Below are 14560 nucleotides of genomic sequence, written 5' to 3' on the forward strand. Positions count from 1 at the left end.
TTTTAAATAATCCACATTAAAGTATATTTGCTTAAAGCTCTTATTGTGAAGGTCTGAATGGAGGAGCCATGTCTCAGTTCATTTGTTAACTAAAAGATAAAAAGTAGACCAATAGCTTTACTCTGCCATTATTCTGGCTTTTTTTTTAAACCAAATATAAGCAGACTAAAACACCTCTACAGAATTAGGCAAATAATAATACAATATGTCACTGCGGTAACCATTACAAACAGTAACAGCAAAGGTCGTTTGTGAAGCTGAAATGATTAATATCATTATATTTGAGAGGCATCAATCTAACACAATTTAGAGCTGTAAACAGCATGAAAAAAACATCAGAAAATGAATAAAAAGAAAGGAAGACCTCTGCTAGCAAACATTTCACAGTTTAGTTTAATTTATATGCTGATGGGAGTTAGGGTTAGTGTAAATGACACTTTGAGCTCACCTGAGGCGTAAGTGGCACTCCAGCCTTGAGCCAGTCCCAACGAGCTGCCGCCCCAGGTGGAGGAGGGCTTGGTGTTGGTGAGACCAGGCGGGGGCCGGGACGGGGCCGTGGTGCTGCGCAGGCCCTGAGGAACCTTCCACAACTCATGGGACAGAGAGGCTTGGCTCTGAGCAATGGGCCCCGGGGACCAGGCAGACTTCATTTCAGTCAGTTTACCTTTACATTCACATAAGAAAACGTGAAGAAAAGGAGAATAGAGTTGAGCACAGAGGGAAAACCAAGCCAGGTTAGCTGCTACATGTTATGCTTGGTATTTAGAACTGGAACTCAAAAAGCAAAATAAACTTCCTCTAATGAAATATTAAAAAGCAGAAATGTGTTTGTATTCTTCTAAAAGTTTGAAAAAGAAAAACTAAATGATTTTTAGAAAGTAAATTGTTCATGCAATATAAAATACAAGCATGTGCTGCTTCACTTAAAAACACTCAAACTTCTACAACAAAGATACTGTAATCTCACAGGGGAACTTGCACTTGGTTTCACAGACAGAAAATAAAAAAAACACAAGTAAGCAAAAAAAAAAAAAAAAAAAAAATGAAGAGAGAAACACACAAATTGATTTTACACACAGAACACACTAGATAAGGGTGTGGTCCTGATGCAGGGACTGGATGGGTGAGGCCTGTTTTGTGGTTTTTGATCTGCAGCACAGATTGTTCAATCACATCAAGGATGTTGTCTGACTTTTTTTTTTTTTTTTTTTACTGGTATAAGTAAGAAGAAACACACAAGTTAGGTTTTGGGAAAGGCTTAGATGTATCTTACTGGATGAGTACCTGTGCTCTCTCCATCACTGGACAACAGACTGAAAGAGCTAGATAAGTCACTGATTGGCCAATCGCTGCTGGTGGGAGGCAGAGAGCCATTTCCCAGTGGAGAAACTGGGGAAGTGGCTACATTATTGTGGAGACCGTGGTGGTGTGAGCAAAGACAGACAACAGAAACAAGATTTTAAAGAAAGTTAAAACAAAAGAAAATCATTCATGATGCACATGATATGGAGGTCTGAGATGTAATGGAGGTAGCAGAAGGACAGAGTCGCTGATGACTGTGGCTTCGCTCCATACCTCCGTTCCTGTCCCGCAGCAGGTAGCGGTTGACATCGTGGATGTTTGTGTTAATGGTGGGACCGCTGGGGACGCTGCCAGGGGTCATGTTGGGGTCATTCTCAGGGTCAATATTCTGAAGGCCCTTCCATGGCACACCTGGGCAGAACTCTGAGGAATAACAGTCAGTGATGAGGATAAATAAAGAGTTTACATGAACAATTCTATATTTTTTGACAACATTGATTGCTCCAATGGCTTTTACAACAAGTTAAAGAAGTCTAAAGATGTCAACTCTGTAATCATTTAAAATTAAAATCCATGACTGCTTTCTCACAACCATACCCTGTTTTCAATATTAATAATGTATAACTGTAATGTATCATTCATTGCTGAAGGCTAGAAAAACATGTTTTTCAACTTTTGAAAAAGTTCTTCTAGTTTTAAGAATTATAGTTCTTAAAAACAAATCAAAATCAGAATCTTTCCAGTTGGTCACATCTATTTTTTTCAACCATAATTATAAAGTAAATAAAAATACTATTTTGGTAACCAGGGCAAAAAGAAAAAAAAAACCCCACTGACACAGGAGTCTGAATTCTGGTTACATCACTATTTAGCTTTTAAAGAAACGATTTGAAGAAAGTGAAGTGTGGAGTGACTGCTGCAACATTATGTTCAGTCACGTAAACAAGCTTCCTTTCCTGTGTGCGTGTCAGTGGTGGTTGGGGTTGCTGAGGTTTTGCTACAGAAGTCCAACCTGTTGAAGGCCCTCTTTTGTATTCCCCTGCCTCTAAAGAGTTGTGGTTTTGACTGAGGGGCTTAAGCGTTGCACACAGTTTGCATTTCTACTCTGCAGCTGCAGCTTCCACTGAGGACATTTTCCATATCATGAACTAAACTCCATATTGCTAAAGGAACATGTGTTGGCTTTTGCCAACAGTCACATAATTGATGATCAGCTTTTGTTTCAGAAGCAACTCAAAAATGTAACTGATAAAAAAAAAAAAAAAGATCTAAGTCATCATCACAAAGTTTTAAAATGTGTGTGCACTCCTCACCTGGAGGCCAGTTAATGTTGGCCCCATTTGAGATCTTTTCATTGGGGCTCTTGCCTTGGCCCCAGTTGTCAGGAGGCACCAGGGGACTGCTGGGGGACTCTGAGTTAGAGATTAGATTGTAAGGGCTGTACGAGTCCTCCAGCTGGGGGGGCTTCCCTGGGGGTCCAAGGGTAGAGGCAGCAGATATGGCACCTAAAAGGAAAGCAAGTACAGACTAAGGCAAGTTTTCATACCCATTAAATTAAAATTTGAGATTCACAAAACTCAGACAAATGACCACATCTAAAAGGAAAAATTCAAATTTCTTTTAATCTACATATCTTTTGTTTCAGATAGATGCACATTAGTGTACACATATTGCCCTGCAGAACTGTTATACAACTGATGCAGTAAGAGTGCAAAACGATCTCAGACTGGAAATTCCTTAAAATTATGGAAATTTTCAGTAATTTGTTGCTCTAAATTGCAGAAGACTGTGCAGCAAACTATGCAAGCATTTAAATGTGTCTGAATATAATCAGAAAATAACCATAAATAAACATACCCATTAAACATTTTCACATTTTGCCACATTTTAACAAAATCATCGATGCATTTAATTAGGATTTTAACTGACTCTAGATTTACATCAGAAAGGCTCAAGTCCAGAGCAACATCCAATCAAGTCCCTGAAGAAAGACTTGAAAAGAAATACTCATAGATTTGTACAATCTTATGTTTTTATTTCATGTCACAATTCTGTCCTACATTGTGTTGGTCTTTCATGTATTTAAAGCAGTGAGTAACTTGCTTTTTCCATCTATTTGAAACATACCATGCTTATTATTAAAGTTATTCTCCAAATTTGAAGAGTTGCCAGAGAGGTTGCCCATAGAGTTAGTGTGTGTCCACTGGGATAAGCGAGACTGGGGCTGGGGAGGCTCCTTCAGGGACAGACCCCCAACGTCCATGCCATTTACATTCATGTTTGGATTCAGTCCAGCTGCAGAGAAAACACAAGTGACTTTAAAATTATATTATTATGCATGATAGCATGACTCTTTGCACAAACATCTGTGCATAAAACTGTTTTAACTCAAAGCAAGATGACAGCAGCTTGATCTTGTTCTTTTTTTTCTTTCTTAATAGGCTCATTCATTTATTGAACTTTAAATTTTTATTGCAACAAATAAGAGTTCTTTTTAGAATTAGTTTAAAAAAAATAACAAAATAAAATCTGACTTCAACATTGCGTTGTTTTCCATAAGAACTCACAAAGAGGGTAGGTGCTGTAGGCATTGGGCGAAGATGGAGGCTCTTTGGTGTGCAGTGTGTCAGCGAGGCCCGGAGCCTGGTGTGGGCCTGTGAAAGGGTCCAGGGTTGATTTTCCGGAGCCAGGAACTCCAGCAGGGCCACCAGGGGGGTGCAGACCGGCGGATGAAGAGGACGAGGAGGAATGCGAGGGAAGCTGCTGCTGCTTCATCAGCAGCGCCTGGTACAGCTGACGCTGGTGCTGCTGGATCTGCTGCTGCATGTTGGTGATTGTACGTGCAACCTGGAGAAAGAGAGAACAAAATAATATATTATAAAAATAACATATTGAACTATACATAAGAAGACAAGTGTTTGCTGCAGAAAGAGTACAAACAAAATGCTAAGTCAGGGTGGTTTGTGTGTCACTATGGAAACAATTTTAGGGAGATGTTACAATTTAAGACCCACGCTATAAAAAAATTGTTAAAAACTATTGAGCAGTTTCTTTGAGCAGTAAAGAAGCTTCAGTAGTTAATATTTAATAGATTGTGTTGTGACAAAGGATCTTTCCTTTTTGCCAATAGAGAAACATGTGACATTTGAAGTTGTGTCATAGCCATGGGAGACAGAACCTCCATACAGCCACACAATATATTGAGTTATGAAATATTGTATTTCTGTGAGAATGCACATGTTGACTCACTTGCTGCTCCTGTTGCCTAATGGGGCCGGACACATTGCGTTGCGCCTGCATCATCTGCTGCTGGATTTGTAAACGCTGGTATGCCTGAAAAATAAATGAATAAATAAAATAAAAATAATGCAAGGAAGGCTCAAATCATGCATGAATAATCAAATTTTTGTTCTCAACACAATAATTTATCTAGTTGTTGTTTTTTTAAGGGTTAATGGAATGAATGAAACCTAATGCTGCTGTCATATATTCTGGAGTCCCACAGGGATGTAAGTTTGAGGCCAGTTTGATTTCATATGCATGCAACCATGTTGGGAAAAAAAAAAAAATTACAAAGTACATTTTATCAAACAGAGTTTCTGCCACTTAGTTCTATATTCAGACGTTTTCAACTTCTCTCTTTGTCCCTTTTTAGCCACCGTTTTAGTAAAAACGTGATATTTAAATCAGCTTAATTTAGTGCTTTTCTGAAAACCATTTTCTTCCTCTTTCCTTGTCAATACTTTGATTCAACCACAGATATTCTGTGGGTTTAGATTATAAATGCCGTAGAAAGAATTTTCAGTTTACTCTCAAAAGGACTATTCATTATACTTAATAAATGGCAGGTTCATGCTCTCTGCTTTCTTTGCTCGTTTTCTACTACCAGTAAAGTGCCTTATTTAGTATCAATTATAGAACTTGTAATTAATGAACCACAATGACTATGTTAAAGTTTTTTAACTCAAAATATTGCAACACATACAGGTTTCCTGTGTATTGTGATAGATAATATAGATGAGTCATATCTGGTTTGTTTCAAGTAAAATATCTGAAAGGATAATTTGTGAATACAAAATGTAGCTCATTAAATGTGCATAATATCTGTTCACTGTAGTTTGTTCATCAATAACTTACAAATTGCAACTGTGCATAAGCCATCATATATTCTCTTTTCAGTTGTTCTATATAAAATTCTTTACCTAAGGGAGGTCTGATAGAAAATGTATTGCTGTGTTATCTGTGTCTAGTTCTTTGCTATGAGTTTTTTCCAAATATACATTTTAAATGTATTGCATTACATCCAGCTTCCTCTTTTAAGTGGGCACTGATTATGTTCACATGCATTTTTTCCTCTGTGTAGTTTTAACATGGTAATGGTATTAGCGGTTTTATCAACCAATAGCGTTTCATTTTAACTTCAACAGTATTTTTTTATTCTTATAAATTGTAATAAATAGATTTTGTGCATCTTGTGTATCAGCTCTGCTTTAAATACAATGAATGAAATGAAACAAGCCTTACCATTTGCAGTTGCTGAAGTTGGTACAACAGGGTCATTTGTTGAGGGTTTATTGGTGAGGTTAAAAGTGCAGGGTTAAGACCAATGTTTTTTGCTGCAAACTGCAAGAGTTGTGCTTGGACCTGACAGGAACAGAGGAGTGAGGAAGGAGGACAGAAAAAGAGCTTCAAAAATGGCAACAGCAAAACACAACAGCTCCACCTAGTGGGAGATTCAAACTAATACATCAGTTTTTATTATCATGGGAATGCAGCAGTCTGTACTCCCAGAACAAAATTATTATATATAATATAAATCTATTTATACGTATGTTAAATGTCATGTGTCTACCTGAGGGGAGAGAAACTGAGGCACTTGAGCACGTAGACTAGGCTGGGAGGAGCTGAGAGGTGGCACTGGTGGCTGAGGAGGCTGCTGCTGCATGGCCCGGGTTTGTGCTGCTCCATTACCGCCAAACATTCCATTGGGTATCTGAAAGTACAGCAGATAACAACCCAGAAACATTCAGTTAAATTCCACTTGCACAAGTACTTAATAAAGCACAAACAATAGCAACAGAAATTGACTAAAATGCTGAACCGGTCAACAAATCCATTTAACAACAATTTTAAAAGCATTGAAAGTAAAAAGGGCGGGACAAAAAAACTGACAAAGGTGCTGCCAATGTTGTTAACAACATACTTCTAAAAATATGTGGATCAAAGAATGAAGTAAATACAGAAAAAAAATATATATCAAAAAACAAAGATGGTAAACTGTAATGAAATCTGAGCATATCTGACCATTTCGAGCAAACAAAACAACAGAAAATGGTAAGTAAAACTGTCTGGTCTTTATAGGACAGATTAGATCAATCAATGAATTGAATAAATGCATTTAAAGTCAATGAAGAGTTTGTGAAACACACTCAAAAGCTTGGAAAACTAAGATTTATAATTTATTTGCAAATATAAAAACTAAAGATCTGTATTTTTTTACATTTAACTACAATTTTGCATTGATACAAAATGCTTAGGCAAACTATTGGTAACCTTTAACTCGATTCACAAGGGTATGCAGTTAAATACAGCTTTTTTTGTTCTGATACAACACTGATATCTGATTATACTGCAGTGCATGAAAACCATTAAGCACAACTTGTAAAATACAGGTGTTTTATTTTCTCTTGTTTATTTGAAAACAGTACTCTACATTGTATACTGAAACAGAAAATGCTTCCTCTAATGTACCTGTCTGTTGTTCAAGTTTTGCATGGCCAGCCCCGGATTGCCCTGTCCCAAACCCTGCCCAGGAAGGCTACCGTTGGGCAGGGGGAGCTTCAGGCTGGGGGAAGGCAAAAATGGTGATGGGGGAGCGTCATCTGACAGGACGCTATCCTGGAGAACAAACAAATCCACAACCAATCAGAAAGGAGAATGTGAGAAGATCAAAATAAAACGTTTTCTCATCATTTCGGTGTAAAGACTGCTCCGGTAATTGTTTTCTCACCTTGTCAAGAAATGTGTTGCGGTCAGAGGGGTCTTTGGAGAGAGCGGAGGGCCGACACACTAGGGTCTTGTTCATCCCATTGCTGTAGTCAGACATCCCCAAACCCCGCTTGTCCAGGTCTGTCTTCTTCTCCAAGAGAGCAGCTGCAAGGAGACAGAAGAATGGTGGGAGACAGCCAGGGTTAAAATCAGTTCCTCAACATAAATCTATTTAGCAGTTTTTAATTGACCTAAAATGAAGAAAGTGTATAATTTTGACACAATAAAGAGAAATATTCTAAACTTACTCATGGCTTGGTCAAGGTTCATGTTGTTGCTCTTCAAAGCCTCCTCAGCAGGGTCTCTCTGTAATACAAGAAGAATATATGATGCATTTTCTAATCAAAAACCTGTTTCCCCCCCCCCGACTAATTCAAAGCAAAATAACTAAAAACAAAAACTGCATAGAAAGGCAGTGATGCAACTGCATGTACTTCTTTTTGGGGGGATCAAAATAACTACTTCTACCTCAGAATTTGCAATATATTTTGTTTACTTAAACAATGCATTCATACCGGAAAGCCCATGTCAGTGAGCTGTTTAATCAGACGGTTCATGATCCAAGCCTCATCTTGCTTGCTGCCGATCTTCCCCTGTGAAATACCAGCAAAATACCAGTCAATGCATTTCCACTAACACTTCCATCAGTAGAACAACAAGCATAACAGATAAGTGTTTCTGCGTTTCACACAGAAGTGAAGCTTGTTCTCTGACCTTGCTTGGACACTTTTTGGGTCCGTTGCCCCAGGAATTACAGGAGGAACCGCTGTCCTGCGATGTGGGACTGTTCCATACATCCCCATCCTCAGTGTCCCATTGGCTGGTAGACATGCTCATTTCTTCTCCATTTCCCCAGCCATCTTGCATAGGTTTGGGGCCTGAAACCATGCATTGAATGTATAAATGAACTATAGTAACAACAGCAACAACAAAAAATACCTTAAGATTCTAATTTTTCATTAATCTCATATTAACATGATTCATTCCGTTTCCAAAAGGTGTCAAGCTGGTTGTTCTTAGTCGGACCACTAGGTGCCACTGTTGCCATTTGCCATCTTTACCTTTCCCAGCAACCTTTCTACAGTTTCAAACAGTTTCACCCAGCAGTAAAAACAACCACAACCTATTGATGCGTGGAATTGCTTTAATCTTAGCAACACGCCACTTAAGGAACATCGACAAACACCTTCTGACTACAATTTGAAATCCCTGAAGTAAAAAACAGATGCATACACATTTTGAGTGTCATCCTGAAGACTAAATCTCCAGCAAATTCCCAGGTTACATATACAGCAAAGTGTAGAATATATAACTTTAGCTAAAAGCAAAAAGTTTGACAAATAGTTTACCTGATTTGCAAGGTGTAGAACCTGTGTGTCCATTTGACCTCACGTAAGGGCCAGGTGGCTCATGGCCACCGTCTCCCCATCCTCCAACACCACCTGGGGGTTTCCCCCATGCTGATGTACCATTGTCAACAGCTGAAGTTGGAGCTGCTGGCTCTCCCCACGCAGGCTCCGGCTTGGGCTGGACACTGGGAAGCTCTCCCCAACCTGGAAGAAATGTACATTAATTTAAAAAAAGAAAACAGAGCTAAATAAAGAAGTCTTGGCTCACATCTTGTCTCATCAGATCTCATTACTGTACATAAGATCTTACTTCTGGCAACCAAAACCAGAGTTCTACTTCTCTACCTTATTTGTATATCCATTCCACAGGCTTATTGGAACTGACTTTTTAACTTATAAATGGGCTACCACAAGGTCTTATGAAGACCCATATTTTTATTGCCATACAGCCCAGGAAATAGGATGATAAAGAAGGAAAAAATAAACTTCAACTGAGAATAAAAGCTAATTTTCTAGGTCTTAAGCATTAGCCAGAAAAAACTATTATAAATATTGTCCAAATTTTTATCACTTTTAATATCAAACTATAATCAAATGCATCGTTTGAGGTGTTTAAAACTGTTTTTAGTACCTGGATTTGCAAGGGGCGGTCTACCCTGGGGTCCCCCAGCCGGATGAGAGGCAGCATTATTTGGTGACCCATTGTTGTTTCCTTGGTGCAGCATGTGACTTGGGGGCTGGCCATGGTGAGAATGGTGGTGCATGTGGTGAGAGTGATTGTTGTTATTATTGATCATTGCTACTGCACCATTCTTGCTGGGTGGTGGGCCGCTGTTGCCTGGGTTGTTATTTGGATTGTTGCGATCCCACATGTTGACGGTCTTGCTGTAGACATTGGGATCACCCCAAGTTGATGTTCCGTCATCGATCTCCATCTTCCGGCGGATGGAGGGAGGAGAGGGCTCCTCCCAACCGGTGGGCTCCATGCCCGGCTCCTGCTTGCTAGCGTTTCCCCAGCCAGGGTTGCTTTGCTTCACCGAGCCAGGACCACCCCAGGAACCAATGCTGACACAGCCTCCACTACCAGTGCTGCTGCCACTGCTGCTGCTTTCTTGGGGCTTTGCAGAGCCCCAGCCTCCCTGCACTGGGCCACTGGTGCGTTGGGTCTCTCCCCAGTTGCTGTTGCTCACAGCAGGAGTAGGTTTACCCCAGCTCCCACCTCCTCTGGTTCCTCCTCTCGGGCTTTCACTCCATCCACTGCTTTCTCCATTACTTCCTTCTCCTTCCCACATGCTGCTGGAGGAACCATTTTTCTTCATGTCTGTGGCCCCCCACTCGCCTGTGGTAGAACCACTGGAACCCCCATTACTGTTGCCCCAGCTATGAGAGTTTTTGGGGCCTTCTCCCCAGCTGCTAGGTTTGTTTTTCATCATGCCATCATCCCAGCTAGATGACTTCTCATCAGAACCCCAGGATGAGCTGTCCTCATTTTTAGGACCACTGGAAGGTAAAGGGTCTCCCCAGCCACATGCTGTGCCATTTGGGGCTTTGGTTGCTGAAAGTGGGGGGTTCCCCCATCCTGATCCAGCTTGAATCGGCTGCGGTGGAGGAGCGCCCCAACCAGAGGAGGATGACCCTTCACTGTCCATTTTTCCTCCAGATCCAGGCCTCTGGCTGGGCCCAATGTTTGGGTTAATAGCACCTCCATTGGTTGATGAGGGTCCACCATTAGAGCTGGAGCATCCCACGGTGTCTGAGCTGCTAGTGCTCTTCCCATCATCAGAATTGGCTTCTTCCATCTCCCATACAGTGTGCTGCCGGATGGGGGTCTGTCCCCAACCAGAGTTACTCAGCACTCGGGGATCTAGGTCCTGCCGGGGGAGCAGAGGGGCAAATTCCATGCTGGAGGATCTGTCTCTGCATCGGGATCGCCCTTCACTGCTGTCTCCGCTATCCTCACTCGCTGGAGCTGTCTCTGATTGTTTGCCCCATGAACTCATTTGGTGATCCTGACCTGGACCAGAATTACCAGCATCCACCGAGTCCCAGCCTTTGGATATATCCCCACCTCCAGAGGACTTTCCCCAGTCTCCCCAGCCACCACTGCCACTACTTCCACCACCACTGCCTTGGCGGCCCCAAGCAGAAAGCCCTCCAGAGGGAGATGAGTCCCAGTCCGAGTCTTTTGGAGACTCTGTCATCTTGTTTTCTCCTCCACCCCACACAGAGCTGCCTGTTTTGTCCCCACTGAGCTGGGAAGACTCAGTGGGTGAATGACCACCCCATCCAGTAAGACCGTGGATGGGGCTCATAGGCTCCTGAGCTTGTTGTTGTTTAGTGTAGTTTGGTCCATCAGTGTTAAGGTTAGCAGGCTCCATATTAAAAGATAAGTTTTTGTTGGTTGAAAGGTGCTGCTGATCATTGTCATTACCACTTATCATGCTGACCCAACTCCCCCCGCCATTGTCCGCATTCCCGTTTCCCACATTTCCATTTCCATGTATGCCTGGCGGGAGAGACGAAGAGCTGGGGCCATTAACACCTCCTGCACCACCTTCATGTCCCAAGACAGGCCAAGCCGATGGGTTGGCATTGGGATTGAGGTTCAAGTTAAAATTAGTTGATCCCCAGTTACTGGGGGCTGCTACTCTTCCACCATTCATGCCATCTTGTTTCCCATCTGAACCCCAACCTCTACTAGCTGCTAACGTGCTGGTTGACACAGGTCCCGTCATCATGGTACCGTTTGGTTTGAGAGAGTTATAGTGGGCCTGCTGGCCAGTGGCACCTGCGGCCATACTCAGAAGACCACTCCTATTTCCAGAAGCGACAGCAGTGGTGTCTAAGTTAGAGCTAGCTGAGCCCAAGGAGCATTCTGGGTTTGATGGCTGGCCGGAGTCAATATTATGCTTAATAGATGGCCAAGCTTCTGTATCACTTCCGTCAATGATCACTTTGTCCCAATTGTTGGCACTGGAAGGTCCGTCAACAGGTAATGAAGTGCCCCAATGAGACTTCTCATACTGGGCACCAGAGCTGCTCAGCAGGGATATGTCTGAGGGAAGAGAGACAAAAGAAAGTCATTAAGGAGACGTGACTTTAAAAGATATTCAAGGACATAAAATATTAACAGTATGGAATTCCAATAAATACATAAATTGAGAATAATAATGGAGATTAAGAATATAACACAATGTCTTGATACAAAATCAATCAATACTGAAAAGAAAGTAAAAACAAAATGTCATGAGAAAAGCTGCTGGTTGTTGGTTTAGTTTAAACTATGATTAGAAGCTTGAAATATGAAGGAATTCAATATAATGTACCCTGCTAACAGACAGGATGAAAAATAGGGAGGGACAATTGTTCTATGGTGAAGAGAATGTATTATATTAAATTGAGGAACACCATGTTTTACAGCAAGGTTCACCGTCAGCCTATATTTAGTTGCCTGAACCAATTTTGATCTCCTTGGTTTATTAATGCAAACTATCTGCCCTGACAGGCAGAGATGGTCACACTGCCACTATGTAAAATTTATCACATAATCAGAATGTACAGTCAAGCGTGTTCCATGTCATATCAACTATGGCATATCCATATATTCCCACAATTGTGCAGTGGACCAAATAGAAACACTTAGCAGGCGCTTGTCTCTTCTAAAACCCATCCTTTTAGTTTCTCTTGTATAAAATCCTTCAATTCACCTCTCTTTTAAAAGCTGATTCTTCTTCTGTCCTATTATTTTAGAATACGCATATATCAGTTATTTTAATGTACCTTCAGAGCAAATTTTTTCCTCCCTCTTTTTTCCATCCCCTCCTCCTAACCCCCAGCAGTAAGAGGCCTATCAGTCTCTATCGGAGCTTTGTTGGCTGGCCCTGTGAAGGTAAGACCAAGTGGAACGCTCCTCATTTACTGGAATGAAACCAAGGCGGCTTCTCATCCATCACTCCTTATGCTTCGCTGGTTCTGCTCCTCCTCTAGCTTCATGGTATTAAAACCAAAAACGGTGTCTTTCTCCAACTTGTTTTCACTACCCATATATGAGTAAGAGTATTCAACTAACCTTTTTTTCTTGTTTTTACACAGCAGCTACCTCAGGGTTACTGCAGGTTTGCAATCAGCAGCAAGCAAATTTATGGAGCACAAAAGCGTCCATCAGATGGGGATGGGGGCTTAACTAATAATACATAAAGTCAATGGTGTAAAAGGGTAATCAATCATTGGGGGGCAGCTAATCAATAATCTTCTTAATGCTAGTGGGCGAGAGCAGGGAGACTATTGATCCAGTATGCAAACACCAGGACCGCTAGGCCAGCCGCAGGCAACTGAATGCGATATAATATATAAATATCACCAGCAAAAAGGTCAAAGATGGGAATAAAACCCAGAGAGAAATGGAGCAGCACTTATTTATCTGAGTTCATATGAAATACTGCAAAAGCACAAGGCTCAAACATCAAACCAGGAGATGGTGTAATTAAAGTAAAAAGTGACAAAAGTGCTTTCAGAAAATGAAAAAGCAAACATCTCATTCCAAATGAAAATACAAAAAATATCTGTAAGGAATAAAACAAAAACTCCTCACTGGCTTAACTACACTGATTGTTTGATCATTCCCTGATTTAGAAAACAAGTTACATTTACCGTTTCTCTACCGGAAATTTTCATCTGACAGTCAGACCACTGTGGTCATTTCAAAACAGCTAAAATAACTCTTAGAGGAACAGGTCAAAATGATTCCTGCAGATGAGGAGAAAATGTTGATTTGTTTGAGGTATGTGGACTCCTACAGAAATTGTGGAGTATTTGTTGTGTTAAGATACTAAGATGCATGGCATAAGGGTAGCTCAGAATAAAGACATGTCCTTGTGTATCTCTTGTCCTCTGGTGGCATTATTGCTGATATGTAAACCTGCTAACAAAAATCTGCAGTTTGCAACAAATCAGAAAAAGGGAACCATATAAAATGATTATGCTTTTCTCTTTTAAAAAAAGTTAAATGCTGTTGTAGCTTGAATGGAAATTGGAAGCTTCTGTTAGTATGATGTTTTTATGAGCACTTAACAGTGATTGCTTTTTACAGCAGCAGTTAAGGACAGCTTACATGACAAATACCTACAACAGGGGCAACCTCTGCACAATAAATATTCAGCCTTAAAAAGGAGCAGAAAAGAAGGCAAACACAAATTTCAAAACCAAATTAAGCAAATTAAAATCTAGCATTTGTGTCTGTTTTTTAAAGTATAATGCTATGAAAGTTCTAAAAAAGTTACAGGTAGTAAATATTTGATAAATAACAGCGATTTGTTCCAACCAAATTTGTTCTAATGCATATTAAGAATCTCCATCCAGCTCCAGAACCAATTTCCTTGTGTCCCAACTAGAAGTCCCTTAAAAAAAATCCTGATACCTGCTGGTGTGCCATCAGGGACTTTATCCCAGCTGCCCCCCAGTGAGTTGTGAAGCCACATTTTCCTTGGCCTATTTTTGAAAAACTGTCTCATATTTTGTTGATCTAATTATTTTGGATTGTTCTTCACCCTTGATCGTGACTTTCACAGTTAAAGACACTGCAGATCCTTGTCACTGAATGTTATGAGCATTACAGAAAAATGCTTTGAGCTGAATTATCAACAAATCATATAAAAAAGAAAAACTGAGTAAATATGTTCAATTAGAACTAAAGCAAACCGCTCAGGATCAAAACAGTCAGCAAGAGCAAGGAGTGAGCTTAAAGATGCACATGTCATCTTCAGAAATCAAATATAAACCTACACCTGTTTGGAAGAATGCATTTTTAACCAATTAAAGCAACATTTAAGGAGGATGTATCTGCAGAAAACAGTTCTGGTGAA

At 40.6% G+C, this 14560-nt stretch overlaps 1 protein-coding gene across 3 annotated transcripts in view; it reads right to left on the bottom strand.

Moving 5' to 3' along the window:
* The window catches only part of LOC122829518 (trinucleotide repeat-containing gene 6C protein-like), a 53519-nt gene that overhangs the window by 8760 nt on the left and 30199 nt on the right, over nucleotides 1–14560 (bottom strand). For 2 of the 3 annotated variants that reach the window (XM_044114127.1, XM_044114125.1), the window contains 16 exons: nucleotides 9331–11754; nucleotides 8700–8903; nucleotides 8065–8228; nucleotides 7866–7943; nucleotides 7599–7656; nucleotides 7313–7455; nucleotides 7054–7200; nucleotides 6155–6295; nucleotides 5827–5946; nucleotides 4552–4635; nucleotides 3870–4149; nucleotides 3430–3597; nucleotides 2616–2807; nucleotides 1576–1725; nucleotides 1285–1401; nucleotides 449–664 (listed from right to left, as the gene is read on the bottom strand). In XM_044114127.1, the coding sequence (XP_043970062.1) occupies nucleotides 449–664; nucleotides 1285–1401; nucleotides 1576–1725; nucleotides 2616–2807; nucleotides 3430–3597; nucleotides 3870–4149; nucleotides 4552–4635; nucleotides 5827–5946; nucleotides 6155–6295; nucleotides 7054–7200; nucleotides 7313–7455; nucleotides 7599–7656; nucleotides 7866–7943; nucleotides 8065–8228; nucleotides 8700–8903; nucleotides 9331–11754 (4686 nt within the window). The remainder of the gene's footprint in view (nucleotides 1–448; nucleotides 665–1284; nucleotides 1402–1575; nucleotides 1726–2615; nucleotides 2808–3429; nucleotides 3598–3869; nucleotides 4150–4551; nucleotides 4636–5826; nucleotides 5947–6154; nucleotides 6296–7053; nucleotides 7201–7312; nucleotides 7456–7598; nucleotides 7657–7865; nucleotides 7944–8064; nucleotides 8229–8699; nucleotides 8904–9330; nucleotides 11755–14560) is intronic. The other variant, XM_044114126.1, reaches the window with a different exon arrangement.

The sequence above is a fragment of the Gambusia affinis genome, linkage group LG04 (assembly GCF_019740435.1).
Source record: "Gambusia affinis linkage group LG04, SWU_Gaff_1.0, whole genome shotgun sequence".
In the NCBI taxonomy this organism is placed as follows: Eukaryota; Metazoa; Chordata; class Actinopteri; order Cyprinodontiformes; family Poeciliidae; genus Gambusia; species Gambusia affinis.